The following is a 22,585-nucleotide window of genomic DNA, read 5'->3' as shown; positions in this document are numbered from 1 at the left end:
TCTGAGCAAATGCACTCATTTCCTTTGCGTCGCTTCGCTGTTTCCTCCTGGAGCTTGGCATCATAGGAAATCCTCCAGGATTGTTCTCCTTAATCACTGGCTCCATTGTGCCGGCTCCTGTTCCCTTCAGGAGCAGTTTTCCTCGTGGAGCATCCCTCTCTGTGCTCTCAGGGCCCCACAAACTCATTTCAGCTTCTGAAATTCTGGCTGAGTGCACGCCAGGGGCAGCAGGTGCTAAATTCAGTGAGATGTCAGAGTAAAGAAACAGCCCTCTGATTTTCAGTTCAGAAAAAAAAAAAAACCAACCCCTCACTGGATTTTACAGTGACATTTCCCAGTGCTTGTGATTAGGCTCAGATGAATAATGAAAATGAGTGGCTCGTAAATTTAGATTTCGCTTCATTTCCATATGTGGGGGGATGTCATTTGTTGTCATGTCACTGCTAATATTTGCATAGTCATCTGGCAATTATAAAGCAGGCATATGAATCTTTAGGACAAATAACTTCTCCAGAAATATATTCTGGAATGCCTGGTAATTATGACTAGCACATCATTTTTCATTTTGTTTTTTTATTCCTCTTTGTCATCCAGTCAAGAAATTCCACACTCTGGCTATACAGCCCAAACTGCAGATGGAGCAGCATTTGTATACACACTTCTTTCTCAAAATTAGGCCAGTATTCAGAAATAAAGACATACTGGCAGTCACCTAAAACTGTTTGGGAAATAAAAATAAAGCTGAAGTTGCCAACAAAGCTTATTTGTGTTGGTAACCTTGGCTTTGTAAAGCACAGCATACACGAAAACAGTGGCAGGTCAGTTCTCAGGAAGAGCTGAAGCTTCACCAAGTCTTATCTTCTGTTTCCTGTTGCAGCACGGAGCTGTTGACATCATGTTCCTGCACATGCAATGTGCAGAGAGCTCGGGGCTCAGCGTTCTGTTTTGGCACAAACACAGCAACTCCTGCTCGTTGCTACTGGTTTTGTGCTGTCCTGCTTTCCTCCCCTGGAGCTGCTGTCTGAGGGGAGCCAGGCAGCCTCTGCAGGTGTTTGTCTCAGCATTCCCAGCGTTTTGCTCCCTCAAATGCAGCTGGCAATAAAAACCAGCAGCATTCAGGGGGCTTTGGGCACGTGTGACCCATTCCTTGGGCACAGTGTTCCATGGAAGGGCTTGTGTGGCAGCATGGTTGGTAAACACAGCATGAAGCCCAGGACAGCCCTTCATGCATTTCCACTGGAGTCAAATCCCCAGGGAAATGAGGTTAGGGATGGTGATGCTGCTGATGATAATAGCAAATAATGCACGCTGCTCTCGGATCCTGGCTGCCTATCAAGACAGACTTCCTGATGAGGAGATGCATCTGTCTGTCTCCAGTCCCTTCCAGGTACCTGCAAGGCACCATTTTTTGCAATTACAAAGGGCTGCAGATGAGAACATGCCCCACAAGAAGCAATCCAGCAGCATTTGTCCCAGACTTCTGTCTCTCATTTCCATAATCGTTCTCATCTCAACTCCTCAGACATTAGCAAGCCAAATCTCAGAACAGCTCTGGCAAGTGCTGGCGCTGGTGACAGTGGCAGCCCAGGAACCTCCAGGATTTTCCTTTTCTGCTCCTGTTGTGCTTTGGTTGCATGAGGATGAGCCAAGGGAAGAAATGGGTGTCAGTGAGTGGATCTGTTTGCTTCCAGTGGGCACTGGGACTCTGCCAGAGCACTGCGCCAAGGTTTTCTTTGTGAATTTGCAGAAATCACCTGTCCCAGCTGTGCAGCTCTGTGCCAAGTGCTGAACGGGACAGGAGCCCATCCATGGTGACGCTGGTGCCTTTCCTGTTGTGGCAGTGCCACGTAGGAAAGAGGAAGGGCAGCCCCGTGGGGAGCACTGGATTGATTGCAGAAGGTCTGGGCTCACCCCAGAACACTCTCCTTCCAGTCCCTCAGCTGCCACTGGCTCTGCTCTTCCCAGGACAATGGGACCTGCTGGGGTCCCCTTCCTCCTGGGTGCTGGACAGGCCAGTCTAGAGATCAAACCCCATCCCAGTGCCTTTATAAAGGAACAAACCCCATCCCAGAGCCTTTGTAAAGGAACAAACCCCATCCCAGTGCCTTTATAAAGGAACAAACCCCATCCCAGAGCCTTTCTAAGGGAACAAACCCCATCCCAGAGCCTTTGTAAAGGAACAAACCCCATCCCAGAGCCTTTCTAAGGGAACAAACCCCATCCCAGTGCCTTTCTAAGAGATCAAACCCCATCCCAGTTCCTTTCTAAGAGAACAAACTCCATCCCAGTTCCTTTCTAAGACAACAAATCCCATCCCAGTGCCTTTCTAAGAGATCAAACCCCATCCCAGAGCCTTTGTAAAGGAACAAACCCCATCCCAGAGCCTTTGTAAAGGAACAAACCCCATCCCAGAGCCTTTCTAAGAGAACAAACCCCATCCCAGTTCCTTTGTAAGAGAACAAACCCCATCCCAGTGCCTTTCTAAGGGAACAAACCCCATCCCAGTGCCTTTCTAAGGGAACAAACCCCATCCCAGTGCCTTTCTAAGCAATAAACCCCATCCCAGTGCCCTTCTAAGGGAACAAACCCCATCCCAGTTCCTTTGTAAGCAAACAAACCCCATCCTAGTTCCTTTCTAAGCAACAAATCCCATCCCAGTGCTCTTCTAAGAGATCAAACCCCATCCCAGTTGCTTTCTAACAGAACAAACCCCAGCCCAGTGACTTTCTAAGATATCAAATCCCATTCTAGCTCCTTTCTAAGAGGTCAAACCCTATCCCAGTTCCTTTGTAAGGGAACAAACCCCGTCCCAGTGCCCTGGCTTGTCCACAGGATCCCCTCCTCTGCCACTGCAGGCAGCACCATCTGGAATTCCAGTCAATGATTAAGCAAGATAAACAGGATTTGGCAGCAGCAGGACAGGTCTCCCCCCACACTCGGACTTTGTGTGAGAGCAGAGTCCAGCACCTCTCAGGGCACACAGGCAGCACTCTAAAACATCTCTTCTGCCAAAGTCCAAAGGGAAATGTGTATTTGCCATGATCTGGGATCACAATAACCTTCTGAACCCTCCTATCTAATCCTGTACTCACCCCAGGTTGGGCTCAATGTTTGTTTTTGTTATTCTTGACATGTTTGATAAGGAGGAACCAAATGCTGCCTGGCCCATCCTCTCCCTCTTGGGCTGCTTTATGGCTGCTGATTCTCATCATTTTATCATCTTTGGTCCCATGACATGCAGCCACTCAGTCACATCTACCATTCCATATGACCTATTTAAAGTATGGGCAGAGGAAAACAACCTTTGTTCAAGGTGTTTGCTCTTGATTCTTCTTTCACAAGCTGCTGATTACCAGTGTTGTAAAATGAGATGATTTTTCATGTCATTATTGCTAGAACGTGACTCTAGATTCATTCTCATGAATTATTTTGTCCCAGATCCTCTCAGAGATGAGCAGGATTTGTCCCTTTGGTCTCTTCTAGGAAGGTTTCTCAAGCACACAGAGCACAAGCAGAGCAACAATGAAGCCTGGAGATCCTTCTCAAAGGAAAGCTGAAATTTTAGAGGAGCTTTGCTCCCCATTTCCTGTTGACAGCCCCTGAAAATGTGGATGATCTCATCCCTAGGCTGCACTGAGCTGTCAGACAGAAACAGAAGGTTATCTCCTGGAAAGTGACAGTGGAGGTGGCAGCTCCCAAGCCAGGAGGGGCTCAGGCTGTGAGGGCTGTGAGGGTGGTCCCTGTGGTGCCTTCAGGATATTTGACAGAGCAAGGGGGAAGGAGAGATCCTGGCACCTCCAAGGAAGCCCCAGTGGGAAATTTCATGGCAGATAGAGCAGCTTTAGGACTCCACTGGGTACATCTGTCACTCCACCTCCCTTCCTGCAGCTCTGGGGCTGGAATTGCCTTGTTGTCGCAGACATCTTTTATAGAAAACCCTTTCCTTAGGATTTTCCCCCCTGAGAAGCTGAGAGGCCTCAGGAACAAAATGCAAACATTGAATATCTGCTGCTGTGGAATGCAACAGGTGCATCTGGGATTGGCCCATCTTGGTTGTTTCTAATTAATGGCCAATCACAGTCAGCTGGCTCGGACAGAGAGCTGAGCCACAAACCTTTGTTATCATTCTTTGCTATTCTATTCTTAGCTAACCTTCTGATGAAATCCTCTCTTCTATTCTTTTAGTATAGTTTTAATGTAATATACATCATAAAATAATAAATCAGCCTTCTGAAACATGGAGTCAGATCCTCGTCTCTCCCCTCATCCTCAGACCCCTGTGAACACTGTCACACCACGTAAACTCTCAGACATCACTTGTGCCAGAGGATTTTCTTCCTCAGCCTTTGAAAACAAAGTTAAATATAACCATTGTTCTCCTCCAGACAGAGAAACTGAGGCACAGAGGATCTGAAGGAAGGTTGGGCAGCACGTCACAGGCAGTAAATCCCAGGTGTCCTGATTTCCTCTCACCCAGATGAATCCTAAAACTCACTATCTCCTGTAATAAAGCTTAGCTCAGAGACTTATTCTGAAATGTAATTAATATGCAAAGGGCTTTGATCCCCTCTGATGAAAGATTCCGTGTAATTCGCTATCATTTTTTTAAATTAATACCTCTAACTGTTCTGCAGCAGCGAAACGAAATATGGATAATTTCTTTGCTATTTTTGGGGAAAGGACTGAGTCTTTTACTCCAGGAGTTTTAGGTTACAGTCATTTTCAAGAGGAGGGCTGGGAGGTTGCTGCTGCTGTCGAAACACTTAAAAAAGCGAGGATTAACAAACATACAGTGTGTTCTGGGATCCTGGCTCTGGAGGGGTGAGCTCCCCCCCTGAGGATGACTAACAGCAGGATGTGGGACATAATTTGCATGTTCTCTGCCTCTGCTGCAATCATCTGTGTATTGGATACTTGAATTATACATTACACAGAAGGTCGCCCACTTGCCAAGCTGACAGCCCTGCTGAGCAGAGCACAGCCCTGGACAGGGGGCTGATGTTATTTCAAGAAATGCTCAGTGCTGGGCTCAAAAAAAAAAAAAAAAAAAAAAAAAAAAGTAAAAAAGAATAGTTCAGTGTATGAGAGTGGAATTTGTCACTGAATACTTCAGGGATTGTTTGCTCATTCTGACCACGCTCCTAGCGCTGACTTTCACCTGTTTTGCATCTGCTTCTGTTCTTGTCCTGAGGTGAGTTTGGTGCTGCTGGGAGGTGACAGAGGCCATCCCTGCACACCCCAGTGCTCCTCTCCCAGGAGATGCAGCCCAGGCAGGGCCACATTCCCCTGTTCTGCCTGCTGAGGCTCTGGCATTTCACAGAAATCTGGCATTTCACAGAAATCTGGCATTTCACAGAAATCCCAGCCTGGAAGGGACCACAGAGGGTCACTGGGGCCACCTCCCTGCTCCAGCACGGCCGTCCCAGGGCACAGGATTGCGTCCAGAAAATTCTGGAATATCCTCAGTGAGGGAGGCTCCATCCCCTCTCTGCTCTCTGGTCAGGGCTGGGCAGGAGAAAATTCTTCCTCGTGTTCAGGTGTATCAATTTCTACCCATTGCTTTTTGTTCCTGTTTTCCAAAGGAGACAAGAGATTCTCTGCTCTCCTTGCTTGAACTGCTCTTCACTGGCAGAAAGACACCAGGGGTGTTTTTTCCACTGCCCTGCTCAGAAAAAAGCCCAAACCCCAAAAACTCTAATAAACACCCACAAAGTCATTTTTGTACATCTCATGCCCCGGAGGACAGACCTCACAGCATCTCCCACTGCAGCCAGGCTCTCTGAGAAATCATCCTTCACAAACTGAATCCCATGAGAGAAGCAGTGATCACACTTTTCCCCTTCAAAATGTTATTTTTTCTGGCAGTACTGACCGCAAGAAAACAAACTGAGAAAAGGAAGTGATTCAAAGCTAAGTGACAGAGTGCACTCATCTATCATCTGATCACTTCTGCTGCTGCTCACACTACCTGGCTGTACCCAGGCTCAAAATTTAAGTCTGTGTCATCCCAAATTCCATTTCCCAAGCAAAAATAGTGGATTTAGTAACAGGTTCCATTAGGCCCTGTGCCTTTCTTCTGCTTTGGAACTGGACAACCCATGGCAGCGGGAACCATTTCATCAAAGGCATTCTTCCAAAACCTGTTTATTCAATTTGGGTCTATCAGAAAGATGTGAACAATTTCCTTTGGTATTTCCACTGCTAGTTCAAATCTTTTAGTTAAGAATTGTTCATTAGCCCACATTCCCATTTCCCCTTCCCTTCTTTTCCTTTCCCTTCCTTTCCCATGGTTTCAAAATCTGAATGGAAGCTGCAGAAGCCCATTGAGAAGCTCTGACCATTCCCTGTGGAATATTTCCCTCTCTCCTGCTCTGCTGGCTGGCAGTCAGAGCTTCCAACACCAAATGTGTTGTGATGGGTAATGCAAGATAAGCAATGCTTATCTCACTGGAGTCCCCAGTGCCTGCAGGACAGAGGATTTCTGGGGAGAAACGTGGCCTCACAAACCATGTCAGCAGAAATCAGAACCTCTCGTCTCCCCCTGGAGCTGCAGTCCTGCTCTCCTCCTCACTGAGCCTGATGTAACTCGAGGTTTTCCCATTGATTCTGACCAACTCTTTCCAAACAGGTTCCCAAGAACACCATGAGGACTCCCAGCCTGCCCCAGGTGCAGTGCTTGGCATGGAACGGGCTGTTGCCAGTGGCCCCAAAATTTTCTCCATCCAATGCTCCACTGGATTCCAGGGAAGCTGCACACGTTCACTCCAGGCAAGAGCCTGGCCCAGAGCAGAAATCCAGATATTTTGTTACTTTATAAACAAAAGTCATCGTTTTTCGGCGTAATGTGCCATCCTCCTGTTTCTAAGTAAAAGCTACATCACCAAAGCCTCAGGGGGAAGGGCTGTGTGAGTAATGGCAATGGCAGAGTCTGCATCCCAGCCACCGTGCCAAACAATATTCCAAGAAAACACTTCTAAGTTACAGCAGTTGCGTAAGGGTGATTATTATTTTTGAAGCAAAGAAAACCAAGTCCTGTTTCTAAAAAAGCAAACACATATTTTTAGCCTTGCTGGTCTCTTGATCTCAGCCTAATGAGAACCATCTGCACTGGGCCTGGCTGACGTTCCTGGTAAATAACCTTTCACTGCAACATTCCAGATGTTTCAGAGGCTCCTCTGTGGAGCAGCGTTTGTCTCCCTGCCTGTCTGTCTCCCTTTCTGCCTTTGCTCTCCATGTTTGCTTCAGGAATATACATTCCTTTAGTCAAAAGTTTTTTTGTTAAAAATAGCTGCCCGGGATTTTTTGGCTAATCTTCCTTAGGGTTCTTGCTCACCGGCAGAGAATGAAAGTTTTTGTTCCTCGGTGTCAGTGTTGAAAGATAAAATTGGAGATTTGAGAAAGAAGCTACAAGATTGAGACTAAAAAACAAACCAGAAATCAGCTGGAGATGGGTTTCTACCTCATCTAGATCCCTCTGAGGATTGCAGCTGTTGAACAGCCACATTTCTTTTGGTATTGAGAAATTCAAATGCGACAAACGTTTACAGAATACACAAATGTACTTTTCTCTGAACAAGATATCTCACTAGAAAACCTTTGCAAGTCATTATGTAAAGGAGTCCTGTGGTTTGCTTTGCTGCCTCTGCTGTGATATATCCTGGTACTGGCAAAGAAAACATCCCCAGACACGTGGGTCACTTTATGTCCCAGCCAAGAGAGGCTGAGCCAGCCTGGAGGAAAATAAAGGGATTTAAACCCATCCTCTGACCTTTCTGTTATCTCCACCTGGAGCCTGCCTGAAATCTGATGTGTTACAGCTTCATTAACGCTGTCACTTGGGCTGGGGTTCGGGGAGATAAGAGGAGCTCGGGTGTCAAACCTCCTGCTCAGTGTGGGAGCTGCTGTCTGTGTCATCCACTCACTGAGTGCTGCTCAGGAGCAGTGAACCCTTCCTCAGGAGGGATTAATTACCCTGCAGACTCACCCTGCACCTTCTACAGCAGAATCACCCTGCACCTCCACAGCAGAATCACCCTGCACCCTCCACAGCAGAATCACCCTGCATCTCCACAGCAGGATCACCCTGCATCTCCACAGCAGAATCACCCTGCACCCTCCACAGCAGGATCACCCTGCACCTCCACAGCAGACTCACCCTGCACCTCCACAGCAGAATCACCCTGCACCTCCACAGCAGAATCACCCTGCACCCTCCACAGCAGGATCACCCTGCACCTTCCACAGCAGGATCACCCTGCATCTCCACAGCAGGATCACCCTGCATCTCCACAGCAGAATCACCCTGCACCCTCCACAGCAGAATCACCCTGCATCTCCACAGCAGAATCACCCTGCACCCTCCACAGCAGGATCACCCTGCATCTTCCACAGCAGAATCACCCTGCACCCTCCACAGCAGAATCACCCTGCACCCTCCACCCTGCACTCTCCACTGGCTCATTCCTTCACTGTGAAAACTCCATGTCGCTGCCCCAGTGTAAAAGCTCTGGAAGGACAGGACAATCTGTGTGGTTTTTTCGGAAGGGTTTGGGGCTGTGAGGCTCCTCAGGGCTCTGCTGTGAGCGGGGCATTGTGATGGCAATGGCAGCACACTCTGATTTTCCGAGTTCTGTGGGCTGGGACACGCAGCAGGGCCGAGCGCGGGGTTTAGCGAGCGCTCCTTTGTTCTTCTCTCGCCTGTTATCACATTTGTTTCATAACAAAGGTTTCCTGAGCTTGGGGGTTTTGTGTTTGTTAATACTGGTAATATGATTTAAATATTCTGATGATTCATTTTCACTCCAGAGAGCTGAATCAGCCATGTAGAACATAACTTGCTTCTCCCAAACCGTTACCTTTTTCATCCTTTCTCGTCATTTCTATAAGGGGATGATTCATGCTCCTCTTGTATTTACCCTCTGAGAATGTGCCCCACTCCTTCAGCTATTTTCACTTCTTGTTCCTCTTTTTCAAGAAAAATAAAATGAAGAAGAAACAAAAGTGACTGCTGATCCATAAGGCACATCCCACTGGTGGACATGGCACGTGAGACAAACCTGGACAGACAGAAAAAAAAGAGGGGAAAATGCCTTGAATTATGAAATTGATCAGAGGCCAAATGGAGAAGTTCAGCCCCTGGCTTACATTTCACACATTTTTGAAATCCTGTGTGTCCAAGTCAGGGGTTGTGTTCAAATAAATGTGCTCAAACACATCCAGAATAAGGATTTTTTTTTCTTTGGCGTGTTGAACAGAATTCCGTTATTTTATTCAGTTATTCAATTCAAATTTGTTTATTCTTCAGCCTGGTTATGGTTGTGACAACCCATTAACTGGGGGATGGCAGTGTTAATTATTGATTGACCTGATTACACTAGAGCATTCTCAGAGATGGCTGTAAGATATATAAAAAACATAAGGAAACAACTGTGCCAGGCCTTGGGAAAACACTTGGACTCTCATCCTCAATTTCCACGTGAGACACTGTGCTTCTCAGTGGTGAGATCAGTTTTAAATTCAGAGAGAATCTCCAGCCTTCCCTCTCTAAATGCCAGCCTCACCAGAACCAGGGTCCCCCTCCAGGTGAGGCTGGGACCATCCAGGTGAGGTTAGAACCATCCAGGTGAGTTTAGGACCATCCAGATAAAGCTGAGATAATCCAAGTGAGGTTAGGACCATGTAGGTGGTTCTGGGATGATCCAGGTGAGTTTAGGACTATCCAGGTAAAGCTGGGATGATCCAGGTGAGTTTAGCACCATCCAGGTGATTCTGGGATGATCCAGGTGGGGCTGGAACCATTGTGGGGCTCTCTGGCTGCTCATGCCCTCCAGGAGATGCCTCACCCAAAGGAAAGTCTCCCCCAGTTTTAAACCATTTCCATTTTAGGGCTCCCCTCATCCTTTTCTGGGTGGCTTTTCTGGGATTTTAATGGGAATGGAGTTCTTTACAGCACAGCAGCTGTCAGAATCCCTCTCTCAGCAGTGTGTTCATGTGAGCATCCCTTGGGCTGGGCCTCTCTCTAAACACAGCTCTGGATTTTGAGCGGGGGCCAAGGTGAAATCACAGCTGGAGAGAGGCTCTAAGAGCCACAGGGCATCTGTCCACACATGCGGCCACCCTCAGGAGAAACATCCCATGTTTGGGCAAATCCATGTGAGCCAGTGCTGCTGTGTGACCTCACTCCTCGCCCATCCCCACCAAGAAACATCCTGTGCAGCCCTTCAGAGGACAGCACGAACCTGGGCTCACCTGGAGCTCTCACAGCAAGGCCATGACATCAGCTCAGCCCTGCATTTTATCAAGTGAGATACGAGGGAGGGTCAGGAGTGGCCGTGAGGAGGCAATTCAGGGACAAAGGGAGGGATCAGCAGGTCCCTGTGCTGCACCTCAGCCCTGTCCCCCTGGAGGGGCAGGGAGTGACTCAGCCTGCCCCGTGTGTGTGTGTGTGTGCTCCTGCAAACAGCACCGGGGGCCAGAGCCCGGCTTTTTCCACAGCCTCGAGGCTTTCATGTCCCAAACAGCCCAGTGTTCTGCTCCCCTGTGAGTAATGCTGTGTTTTCACTGACCGCCTCACACACTCACCACCTCCCTCCATCACATGAGGGAACCGTGTCATTTTGCAAACATTGTCACAGACTGCAGGGCACAGGATGAATAAGCAGCTCTGCCTTTACTGACACTGGGGGGTTTCTGAGCAGTTATGGTTTAAACACCACAGCTGGTTATAAACACCTTGGAAGCTCAGGCTAACAAAGCACGGAAAGGTTGGGAGATTAAAAAGGCACAGAAAAAGGAACAAGAGTAACAAAGCTGGAGCATGTGCAGTGTAATATCCACTGGAATTTCTTTGTGCCTTGCTTTCCCTGCGAGTTTCTTTACTTTTTGTCGTGCTCTTGTGGAGGGTCACTCTTGGGTCCCCACACTGAGTTACTCCATAGTCCAGGAATGCAGGAATTGTGTTGTTTCTTTTTTTTTTTATTACAGAAACATCACATTATTTTTTAAAAAGGCAAAGTTTAAAAGGCAAAATTTCCAGTTGCCTTTGCTGTTACATCGTCCATTTCTGTCCCCTTTTTAATGCCATTAGATGTGGGACAAATTTAGACCTGAAAGGTGGCAGGAGTGGCAGAGATGAGCTATGAAAATACAGCGGGAGGATCTCCCCTGATTCCTGCACTTAGCACAGGACTGCAGGAGGAGACAGAAATGCCTTTTCCATCATTTCTGCAGCTTTCAGCCCTAAAAGTCCTGCATTATCCCGAGCTGGCTTTATCCGCCTAAAGCTATTTGTGAGCTGGGAGAAGTTGTTTTGTGTGCACATGAAACTCTTTCTCACAGCAGCTGCTCACACTGGCTTTCCAGACCCTTCCCTGGTGGAAGCTACCACCAGTGGAGAACAGGTTTGTGGTGGCTCCAGGACAGGGAAAAGATGCCAATCTCCAGCTCTACCTCTACCCCTTCCAGTTCTGTTCTGGGTTAATGGGCAGAGCCATCCCAGGCTCAGCATCAGCCTCCCCTGTGCCACGTGCGTTTGTGGAGCCTTCACCTCGCTGGAAAGATAAGGAGAACAGAAGAAATGGCAGTGCCTCGGCAGCCCTTATCTCAATCTTTATGAGGATGGATGGTTCTGGGAATCTGAAGCTCTTTCAGAGTCACTGCGCCCACAAAACGCTGACATCACCTGACGGGCAATAAACGCGAGGCTCATGTTCTGGGGAGGAGAACACGCCTCTCCTGCTCCTGGGTGTGAGCTACGTCATTTGTTTTCTATTCAAATTCAGCCTCCTCCCACGGAAACCTCCTTGCCTTGCCCTGCCAGCCATCGGGAGATGTTACTGAGAAAATACCCGTCCCAGCAATAGGAAGAATAATTTCCCATAAGTGCGTTTTATTGTGTATCTAATGCCTTTCATCTTGAAGTATGAGAACTTTACAAATACAGCGATTTTATTGAATAAATACCCTTATGCCTAGTGCAAGGCATGATTCATAGCAGATTAATAGAGGCAATTAAATGGAAGATTAAATTGCCTAAACCATTTGCCCCACTAAGCTGATCCCAGAGCTGTGAAGTGTATCAGTGCCACTAATTCCCAGAGATTTTCCTTTGCAGGCAGGTATTTAAGGATTTTGAATATCAAATCCAGGTATCCCAGGCTGGCTCTGTAATGCCTGTAATCATGTTAAAACCAGCTCTGAGCAACTTGCCCCAGGCAGCTCTGTGAGTCACTGAGGAGAAAGCAGAACCTCTGCCTTGTGGAGCTGCTCCAGCAGAGTGGAGCCTTGCAGAATGGGGATGGAGCACTGTCCATGCTGAAAATCCTGTATTCAGGCTGTGACAAGGGTTTGGTGGCTGCTGTGACAGAGGAACACACGGGGATGGGGCACTGTCCATGCTGAAAATCCTGAGTTTAGGCTGTGACAAGGGTTTGGTGAATGCTGGGACAGGGAACACACAGGGGTGGGGCACTGTCCATGCTGTAAATCCTGGATTTCAGGCTGTGACAAGGGTTTGGTGGCTGCTGGGACAGGGAACACACAGGGATGGGGCACTGTCCAACTGCAAATCCTGGATTTCAGGCTGTGACAAGGGTTTGGTGGCTGCTGTGACCAAGGAACACATGGGGATGGGGCACTGTCCAACTGCAGATCCTGGATTTAGGCTGTGACAAGTGTTGGTGGCTGCTGTGACCAAGGAACACATGGGGATGGGGCACTGTCCATGCTGTAAATCCTGTATTCAGGCTGTGACAAGGGTTTGGTGGCTGCTGTGACAGAGGAACACACAGGGATGGGGCACTGTCCATGCTGAAAATCCTGAGTTTAGGCTGTGACAAGGGTTTGGTGGCTGCTGTGACCAAGGAACACATGGGGATGGGGCACTGTCCAACTGCAGATCCTGGATTTAGGCTGTGACCAAGGAACACATGGGGATGGGGCACTGTCCAACTGCAGATCTTGGATTTAGGCTGTGACAAGTGTTGGTGGCTGCTGGGACAGGGGAACACACAGGTCCAGAGTCTCAGGTGCTGTCTGCTGGCAGAGCTGCTGGCCAAGCCCAGCTGCAGCTGTGGGATTCTCAGGTTTTGGGGTGTTTGGAGCTCTGCCTGCAGCACCAGCAGCTCGTGGTGAGGAGCCCAGAGTGCAGGCAGTGCCCACTGGGGCTCTCTCTGTGCAGGACTGGCACCCACAGCCCCTGGGAGCAGCCAGCAGAGCAGGGAGCTGAGATTTCCCCAGGCAGGGCTGGGAGAAAGGGCTTTTCCATATTCCCCAACACCCATCAGGGTCCAGATGTGTCCCCAGTTGAAATATCCAAGCTCTGACACCAACTCTTTTCACTCATGGCCCACAGAAATAAATGTGAGACCTCCACCCAGAGCTGCTTTAATGCTGTTAGGACTTACCCTCCTGCCCCCCTATTCCCCCTTCTCACCAGCTCTGAGAAGAAGGATTTTACACAGTCTAAGCTCGGCCAAAGGGTTAAATCTTGGGATCTAAATGCATAAAAAACAATGTTTTCATTGCAGTGTGAGTCATCAGTAATTCTATATTGTTTGTGTTCTCTTTATGGTGACCTTTCATCTCTGAATCCTTTTTTTGTTTCCCTTTCTTTTTCTTTCTTTCTCTCCATCTGTCCTGTCCTCCTCCCTTGCTCGCTTGCTTCCTTCTTTTTATTTCTCTCTCTCCCTATGTATCTTTCCTTTCTTTTTCCTTCTGTTTCTTATGAATCTGTGCCTCTGTAAAATCTGTCCAAATATTTACAAAAGGAAATGCTGCGTTGTGAAACTGAATTCAGAGAAAATGTTACACACGCTGAAGAAATGCATCCAGCAGGGTTTCCAAATGTTCCCACATGCATTTTTGTGCAGTGTCTCAAGTGTTGGGGCTCGATCCTTCGTACCTTTATTCAGGCAAAACTCACACTGGAAAGGCAGCGAGGTCCAGGCTGGGGTCTGTTCCAGAGGTGCTGTAGTTCTGGACTGGTTCCATTTGATTCTGGCCACGGGTGACTGGTTAAAAAGCCTGAATAACCAGCGGGGCTGGGTGAGGGCTTTGTGCAATGGGCCCGTGCCAGGCCAGGGGTTGTGTCACTTGTCACCGGGCTGGCACAAGCTGGCATCGCCGTCAGGCACAGCCAGGCTCTCTGCAAGCTCTGAAATCTCCAAAAATCATCAACCAGGCTGCACTGGGACTCCCCTGGTCCCTGGAGGAGCCAGGACAGAAAAAGCCACACTCAGCTGTGCCATCATCCATGAAGTCATTTTCCCAAGAAGCCCTTGATGCTCTCATGTCCTCATGTCCTCATGTCCTCGGACATGTTCTGGCAGAGGAGCAGGGATCTGTTTAAGCCCCGGGACAATGGCAGCGGGTCCCATCTGCTCTCAGAAAGCGTCACCTCCCACCCCCACGCTCCCAGCTCGTGTTTCTATTCTCGCCCTCACAAAGGCAGCGTGGCCCCGGCGCTGACAGGGATTGTTTGAGAGGAAGGGGTTAATTTTGTATTTCCTGGCTTTTGTTAGGGCAGGAAAATGAACCCTTTAGCAGCTCATTCAAGGCGGTGCGAGCTTCTAAAAGGCACTTCAGACCTGGTTTGTATTCTGCTTTCTTGCATTCTCAGGGCAGGTTTATTTAAGAGAAGAAAACAAAAATAAAGCAAGGAAATAGCCAGCCCAGGATTGCAAGTGATTAAGTACACACTGCCACATGTGATGAATTTTTTTTCTTCCTGATTTACACCGGGCATAAACAAGACCAGATTCCAAAGCCTCGCAGTTACATAAGTGCATCGAAAAGCAATTATCGTTGTTGTGGAGATAAATTCCCTTTGTGCAAAGGCCTCCGTGGGGTGTCATCCCTGCCCTGGCTCACATTCAATATTTGTGTGCTGCTGGTTAACATCACGATGAGAAAAGTGGATGTCATTGAGAGCGCATTGTCCCTTGGCTGGGCAGGTGGCAAGCCTGGAAATTTCTTTAAAGTCGGGAAAAATTGAAGATGCCAGACCTGGGGAAAAAAAAAAAAAACATCTGTGTTTTTTAGATTTGTGTGACACTGAGAAGGGTTTAGGACAAGGACAGAAAAGCCTGTCAGTGGCACAGGGATACCTGTGAGCCAGGCATGGGGTGGAATAGATGCTCTTTATTCTCTCCCAGCCCGAACCATGCTGGGATTTCATTATTCTAAGGCTGTCCCCAGTTCCTAATCCCACAGGGGTTCTCTATTGTGGCTGGACACACTCTTTGCCTCTCCCGTGCTCCTGCCAGGAGATGCCTTAAATTGTTCCCACATCACACTCCAAAGGAGAAAATGAAGCAATTCCTGGGTACAGTTGGGATTTCATTATTCTGAGGACGTCCCCAGTTCCTAATCTTCACTGTGGCTGGAGAGGCACTTTGCCTTGCCCATGCCCCTGCCAGGAGATGCCTTAATTGCTCCCACATCACACTTCAAAGGAGAAAATGCAGCAATTCCTGGGTACAGACCCACAGAAAGCTTGTTTCTGAGGTCCATTTCCTCCAGAAAAGATGATGAGCACAGCCCTGTCTTGTGGCCATCTGCTGTGCTGGCTTGTGCCGCAAGGAGTTGGCAAGGAATCCATCATGGACCTTTCCTGCTGTTCCTCTCGTCAGAAATCTGGGCAGGCTGGTGTTGGACAGTGATGTGCAAGGTCACCAGAGCTCGGTGTCACAGTGATGTCACATCTTTGGAGGTGCACAGCTGGGGCTGCTGCCACCAGGGGTGATGTCCCTGTGGTGGGACACGTGTCACCTGCCCAGCTGAGGGGTCCTGAGGGGTCCCTGGGACATTGGGGGCTGCTGTGATGGAGAGGAGTCATTTCCCAGCACCCAAGTGTGTGAGTGTTCCTCCCACAATCTGCTCCCAGCCCGCTGCTGAAAGAACAACAATAAATAAATGGAATGAAAAGTGCAATCCTGTGTTTATTTTAAAGGAACGTGTTGAAATAACAGATTCACTTTGAGGCTGCAGTTCTGGCAGGAAAAGCCAGTGCTCAGCAGAGCAGAGACAATCCTGTGGGTGAGCCAGAGCTGGCACTCACCCACCCCTGCCCTTCTCCATCCCCATCCTCCTGGACCCCTTTGGGATCCTGGAAAAGCCTGGAGATCTCAGCTGGGCACAGAGGTGCTCAAAGCCTGGGGGACATTGGGGGACAGAAAATGTGAGGAGGGATGGGTGGGAGACACAAAATGTGAGGAGGGATGGGGGGAGACAGAAAATGTGAGGAGGGATGGAGGGAGACAGAAAATGTGAGGAGGGATGGGGTGAGACAGAAAATGTGAGGAGGGATTAGGGGGAGCCTGGAGGGGCAGGAGGGGGAGAGGAGCCCTGGGTGGGTGCAGAGGTCTTCTCCAAAAGGAGCAGCTGGAAGGGGGAAGTGAAAACACAAAACTGCAGAGTGGGGTGAGGAAGGAACAGCTGGGCAGAGCAGGGGAGGAGGAATGGCTGGGGGAAAGGGCTGGGGTGGGACGGGGTGATGGGCAGAGAGGGCTGGGGACACCCCGAGGGGACACCCCGAGGGGACACCTGGAGGGGACACACAGAACAGAGCAGGGGAAGTGGCAGCAGCGCTGACTGGAAGCCCTGAGTAAGAAACACCCGTGGCTCGGTGCAAGCCAGTCATCCACGGAAAAAGAAAGAAAACTTTTGGGAAGTGCTGATGCACCGAAAAGGGGGGAAATAAAGAGAGCTCCCACCAGTGTCCTGCCGGTTACTGGGCAGCCCCCACCCCTGCGGGGTTCTCAGTGGGGAAAAATGAACTTTGTATGGGTCTGCTGTGGGGTTTTTTTCCATATCAATGAAACATGACGGGAACGACTCTGAAATATGTGTTTACATTATAAATATATACACAAATATATGTGTACACATATATATTTATGCGTGGGTTTGTCTGTACATGTAGCTATGCCTATGCATGAATACAAATATATGGATGTGTATGCTCATTCCTTTTTACATATATTTTAGGAGAATAATCACACCCTCATCCAAAGCTCGACATCCCCACGCTGCTGCTGCTGCTTGCCTTGAATTCTGTGGGAAGGGAGGGAGCAGCCAGTGCTGCAGCAGAATATTCCCCCCCTCCTCTGATATATATATGTATAGATATATATATATCCCCATACAGATATATATACACACCTACACATACGCACAGGTGTATATATACACATATTTATAAATATATACAGAAATATATACACATATTTATAAATATATAGCCACACATACACACATATATATATTGACCTAGGCACATATACATACACACACCTATAAATACATACATACATGTATATTTTAAAATAGACATAGATATGTGAATGTATGTATATGTATATACATGTAGAAATGTATATACATGTATATATACTTATATTTTTATATATATTATATTTATGTGTATTTATTTATTTTATATGTTTATACACATGCATATATACATATATCAATATATATTATATATTGGTATATGTGTTGATTTTATACCTTTATATATTTTATATTCTTATATACTTATATATATTTATACATATAATTTAAAATAATTAATATATATTATATTTCTGTATATTTTTATTTTATATCTTTATAAAATTTTACATTGTTATATATTTAGATATATATTTACATATATATTTTAATATATTTTATATCAGTTTATATCGGGGGGGTGTGTGTAGTACGGCCGTGTGTGCACACGCGTGTTCAGGTGTGTTCAGGTGTACAATGGGGTTCACACACAGCCCTGTGCGCGCCCCCGCGCCCGCGCGCTCCCGGCGGTCCAGCGAAGGATGACGTCACGCCGGCGGGGCCGGGCGCGCCCGCGCTGGCGCGCGGCCAGGTTGACGTCACCCATGCCGGCGGCACGCCCCGCCCCCTCGGGCACCACGTGACGCGGCCCCATTGAGAAAACGCCGCTCCCGCCGGCGCGGCCCCGATATAAGCGCGGGAGCGGCCGAGCGCGACCGGGACACCGGGACACGCGGGGACAGCGGCAGCTCCGCCACACTGCCCTGCCCTTCCACCCAACCATCCAACAATCCATCCCGCCCGGCCATGGTGAACCTGCGGGTGTGCGCGCTGGAGTGCGAGGCGCTGCGGGCGCTGCTGCAGGAGCGCGGCGCGCAGTGCCTCGTCCTCGACTGCCGCTCCTTCTTCTCCTTCAACGCCGCGCACATCCGCGGCTCCTGCAACGTCCGCCTGAGCACCATCGTGCGGCGCCGCGCCAAGGGCGCCCTGGCTCTGGAGCACGTCCTGCCCAACGAGGAGCTCCGCGGCCGCCTGCGCCAGGGGCTCTTCCACACCGTGGTGCTGCTGGACGAGCGCAGCGCCGACCTGGAAATGCCCAAGCGCGACAGCACCATGCTGCTGGCGCTCGGCACCCTCTGCCGGGAGGCCCGCGGCGCCCGCATCTGCTTCCTCAAGGGTGAGTGGCGCCGCGGGCGCCGGAGGGGCCGGGCGGGCCGGGCCGGGCGGCCCCGCTGTGCCCCCGAACGCGCGGCGCTCACCCCGCGCCCCTCTCCCCGCTCTGCCCCCGCAGGAGGCTACGAAGCGTTCGCGTCCGCCTGCTCCGAGCTGTGCACCAAGCCCGCCGCCCCCGCCGGGCTCAGCCTGCCCCTGAGCGCCAGCCCCGCGCCCGGCAGCGCCGACTCGGGCTGCAGCTCCTGCGGGACCCCGCTCTACGACCAGGTGAGCGCCGGGATGGGACGGGACGGGAGCGGAGGGAGCCGGGACGGGGACGGAGCGGAGCGGAGCGGGCGCTGCCGCCCAGCACCGGCCGGGGCTGAGCGCTGCTGTTCCTCTGTTGGCAGGGCGGGCCCGTGGAAATCCTGCCGTTCCTGTACTTGGGGAGCGCCTATCACGCCTCCCGCAAGGACATGCTGGACGCTTTGGGCATCACGGCGCTGATCAATGTCTCGGCCAACTGCCCCAACCACTTCGAGGGGCACTACCAGTATAAAAGTATCCCCGTGGAGGACAACCACAAGGCGGATATCAGCTCCTGGTTCAACGAGGCGATCGATTTCATCGGTAAATGAGCTCTTTCTTGCATTCCGCGCTGTTTCTGGGTTAATGTCCCCTGGGAAGTAATTTTTGGCATGTTTTTTTCCGCGGTAAAATCTCCGCTTGAGATTGGGGGATAACATTCCACTGGGAAGATAAACTCGGGGAACATTTCCATTAGTTTAATTCTATTCACAGGCATAATCTTAGCTCCTTAAAGCTGTTTGAAATCTTGATTCAAGAGGCGCTGGTCTTGCAGAAAAGAGTGAATTTAAGCGGATCAGTATTAAAGTAATCTTGCAAGACTGCTAAAGCGACCTGGAGGAGCTATTAGTATAATTGGAATTGGAGCCCAGAGTGAAAATAGCTGCTTTCCTCGGGACAAAGACTCCCTTTGTCTCAAAAGCTCCGGGTGCACCTATTAGGCTAAGGAAGGGATGGATTAAAGAAATGTAAAACAGCAGCCTGTGCTTTTCCCACCTCTGGAAGCAGCGAGACTTGTTTGCTAACTGCGTGCTTTGATTCTTTCAGACTCGGTGAAGAGCGAGGGAGGAAGGGTCTTTGTGCACTGCCAGGCTGGCATTTCCCGCTCAGCCACCATCTGCCTTGCTTATCTCATGAGGACCAACAGAGTCAAACTGGACGAAGCCTTCGAGTTTGTCAAGCAGAGGAGAAGCATCATCTCCCCGAATTTCAGCTTCATGGGGCAGCTGCTGCAGTTCGAGTCGCAGGTGCTGGCCCCCAACTGCTCAGCAGAGGCTGGGAGCCCTGCCATGTCAGTGCTGGACAGAGGGGCCTCCACCACCACCGTCTTCAACTTCCCCGTCTCCATCCCGGTCCACACCACGTCCAGTGCTCTAAACTACCTTCAGAGCCCCATCACTACTTCCCCGAGCTGCTGAAGAAACAGCTGAAGAACGTGGCCAGGACTCAGACTTGCTGTCTCAAGTGCAATAAGGACAGGGACAGTGTCACTCGTGTTTTGTGGGGAGCTCTTGGTGCACCCCAGAACGGTGTCCGTGGAGAGGAGCTCGCCCAGTGCCAGAGAAACCAGGTGTTTCTGACTTCTCAACAAATGTCTGGATGTCTGCACAGAGATCAAAGGACCGTGGCTCTTCCTGAGCTGTCCCTCCTTGTCTTCTGTCTGTCCCAAGCCTGCTCCATGTTTAGTAGCATGCTCACCAGTATTCCCATTCCTGGACACTTTGAGCAACACTGATGCTGTCCCCTTTTATATGACAGTCCTATTTATTTATTTTTACATTAGTGCATTGTTGTTGGGTTTTTTGTTCTTTTTTTTTTTTTTTTTTTTTTGCCTTCACAAACGTAAAGTTTCAGTTCTAGAGAAACCAAATACCTCAGTATTTTTTGGTACAATAATCCTGTGTGTGTATATCTGTCAGCTCTTCTTGTTTCCCAAGCACTGACATGAAAGCACCAGGCGAGTGCTTTTTTTTTGAGTTGCCAAGGGTTGTATGTTTGCTGATTTATTTATGATGTGAAATAATATATTTCTTCTTATGAAGACATAGTTTTGTTACATGATTATGACTTTTTTTATACCAAACGGAATAAATTATGATATTTCTATTCATCTGGATTATATAGTCTTTAAAATACTGCATTTCACAATCCCAAAACTCACGTGAACCTCCAGGGTCAAGAGCTGTAATTTTCAACTCTTCTGGCCTCGGGTCTTGACTGAGAAAAATGGGTTTGAGCACCATAATTGACTAGAAACTACCGCAGGTTCTTAACCTGAGCTTTTCTTTGTCCCCATGTAATTGTGTGCAGTGGCAGGGAGCCAGGGCTGGCTTCTCAGCTGGGAGTGGATGTGGCTGCCCTGATGGCTGTAACAGAACCAGCTGAGACTTGGGCACTGGGCTACACTGAATTCAAAATAGTCCTTCTCCTAAGAAGGAGGAATAGGCTTCCTTATTCCTTGTTTACTTCTAATGCTTGAAAGGTTAAGTCTAAAAATTAACCTGTTAGTAACAGATCTCTAAGGCTTGGCACAAACTCACAGAGTGTTTGCTTTTTCTGTCCCACCTCTTTAAATCCTTTTTGCAACTCAAATTGCCCCTGATGCCTCGAGTGAGGTATTTAGCTGGCTGGGCTATCTCTGTAAACAAACCAGGGTATGACAAGGGATCAGGTAACCAGCAACTCACCCATTTTATTACCCAGACCCAAATAAATTCTTTCCTGCTGGAGATTATCACTAGAGTGACTTGGATCTGGTGTCTGTGTTGAGGCAATGAGGGGAGTTGATGAAGCACAGCCCAAGCCAGGCAGGGGAGCTCCAGCAGCATCTCTGGGCAGGAGCAGGATGATGGGCAGCAAAGGGATCCTGGCGCAGATCTGCGCCTCTCATGGGCTCTGTGGAGCAGCACAGCATCCCTGCTGTGACATCCCCTCCCCGGGAAGCTGTGGGGTGCAGCTGGAAGCTTGATTTCCTGGGCAGGGTAGTGCTGGTAACAGGGAGAGGGATGCTGAGGGAGCAGCAGGGTTCTGGGGTCCCATACTCACTCCAGAAGGGAGCCAACAGTTCCTGCATATCTGATATTCAGAGTCAAATCCAACCTTTGGCCCATCAAAAATGGTTTTGCTGGGGCACACAGCAGGTTGTGAGTGTAAAATCAAGGGATTTAAGCAGCTGTGATCTTGATTGTACAGGGGAAGGTTTTTGTGAGCACAAAGCAGCTGTGCTCTCATCGCACAGCAAGATGAGCAAAGCACCCCAAACTCCTGCTGCTGTCCTGCGAGTTACCTGGGGTGTTAATGGTGCTGAAATCCAGGCCTGCTCCCCTGGGGGAAGGTGCCCTTGGAGGACGGTATGAGGCTCTGCTGCCTCTGAAGCTCTTCCATGTGAGCTGCCCCTCCAAGCAGGAGCTCTGTCGTCAGCACCGCGCGTCAGCCCTCGCCGACTTTCAACCTGACACCGAGGGAGGGGAAAATGGAGCAGCTAAAAGAGGAGACATCCCTGGGCACTGAGAAGTGAACTTGGAAAACTCACATTTTCCTGAACCTCAAAGTGAATGTCCTCCCCAAAACCTGTGCTGTAAATCCTGCAAAACCCCTTTGTCCGTGGAAAATCCCTTGGCACCTCGAACCTGCCACTGCTGTCCTGGTTAAATATGCAAGGCTGCCTCTGAATACGTGAGCCTTCTTACACCTGCAGTAAAGGGTGGAACAAACTTTCACCTTCAAAGCGAAGCAGAGCTTGTTCAGTGGAAAAATACAACCTTGGCAGCCCTGGCCATGCAACTGATAAAAAAAAAATCCTGCCTGTTAATCGCAATTCAAACAGAAATCCGCTCCCTGACAGCCGCGGGAGCTTGTTTATGTGTTTCTTGGAACAATAAAACTCATTACCTGGCAGCAGATCAGCTTTTGGAACCTAAGCAGGCACCTGACAGAGGGGTGCAAAAGAGAGCTGCTTCAGCACAAAGCTGCCGCGAGCCCTGCCAGGCACCAGCGGCACCTCCAGCTCTCACACTCGATGCCCTTTGCCAGGGCTTTATCGGGATCCTCCTGCTGTCCCCTGTAATCCGACTCT

The 22,585-nt window shown here is 49.3% G+C and overlaps 1 protein-coding gene across 2 annotated transcripts; it reads left to right on the top strand.

Annotated features, from left to right (window-relative positions):
• Window positions 1-17,947: 17,947 nt before the first annotated feature.
• DUSP1 (dual specificity phosphatase 1) lies at window positions 17,948-20,620 on the top strand. 2 transcript variants are annotated; one of them, XM_058034802.1, is made up of 4 exons: window positions 17,948-18,448; window positions 18,563-18,711; window positions 18,834-19,053; window positions 19,558-20,620. In XM_058034802.1, the coding sequence occupies exons 1-4, from the start codon at window positions 18,079-18,081 to the stop codon at window positions 19,926-19,928; spliced, it is 1,110 nt and encodes a 369-aa protein (XP_057890785.1). In that variant the 5' UTR covers window positions 17,948-18,078; the 3' UTR covers window positions 19,929-20,620. The 2 variants fall into 2 exon arrangements, with proteins under 2 accessions (XP_057890785.1, XP_057890784.1); XM_058034801.1 differs by having other exon boundaries at window positions 17,948-18,711.
• The last annotated feature ends 1,965 nt before the right edge of the window (window positions 20,621-22,585 follow it).

The sequence above is a fragment of the Melospiza georgiana genome, chromosome 15 (assembly GCF_028018845.1).
Source record: "Melospiza georgiana isolate bMelGeo1 chromosome 15, bMelGeo1.pri, whole genome shotgun sequence".
NCBI lineage: Eukaryota > Metazoa > Chordata > Aves > Passeriformes > Passerellidae > Melospiza > Melospiza georgiana.
Note: the sequence above shows the minus strand (reverse complement) of the source record. Positions and strands in the feature narration are given on the sequence as shown.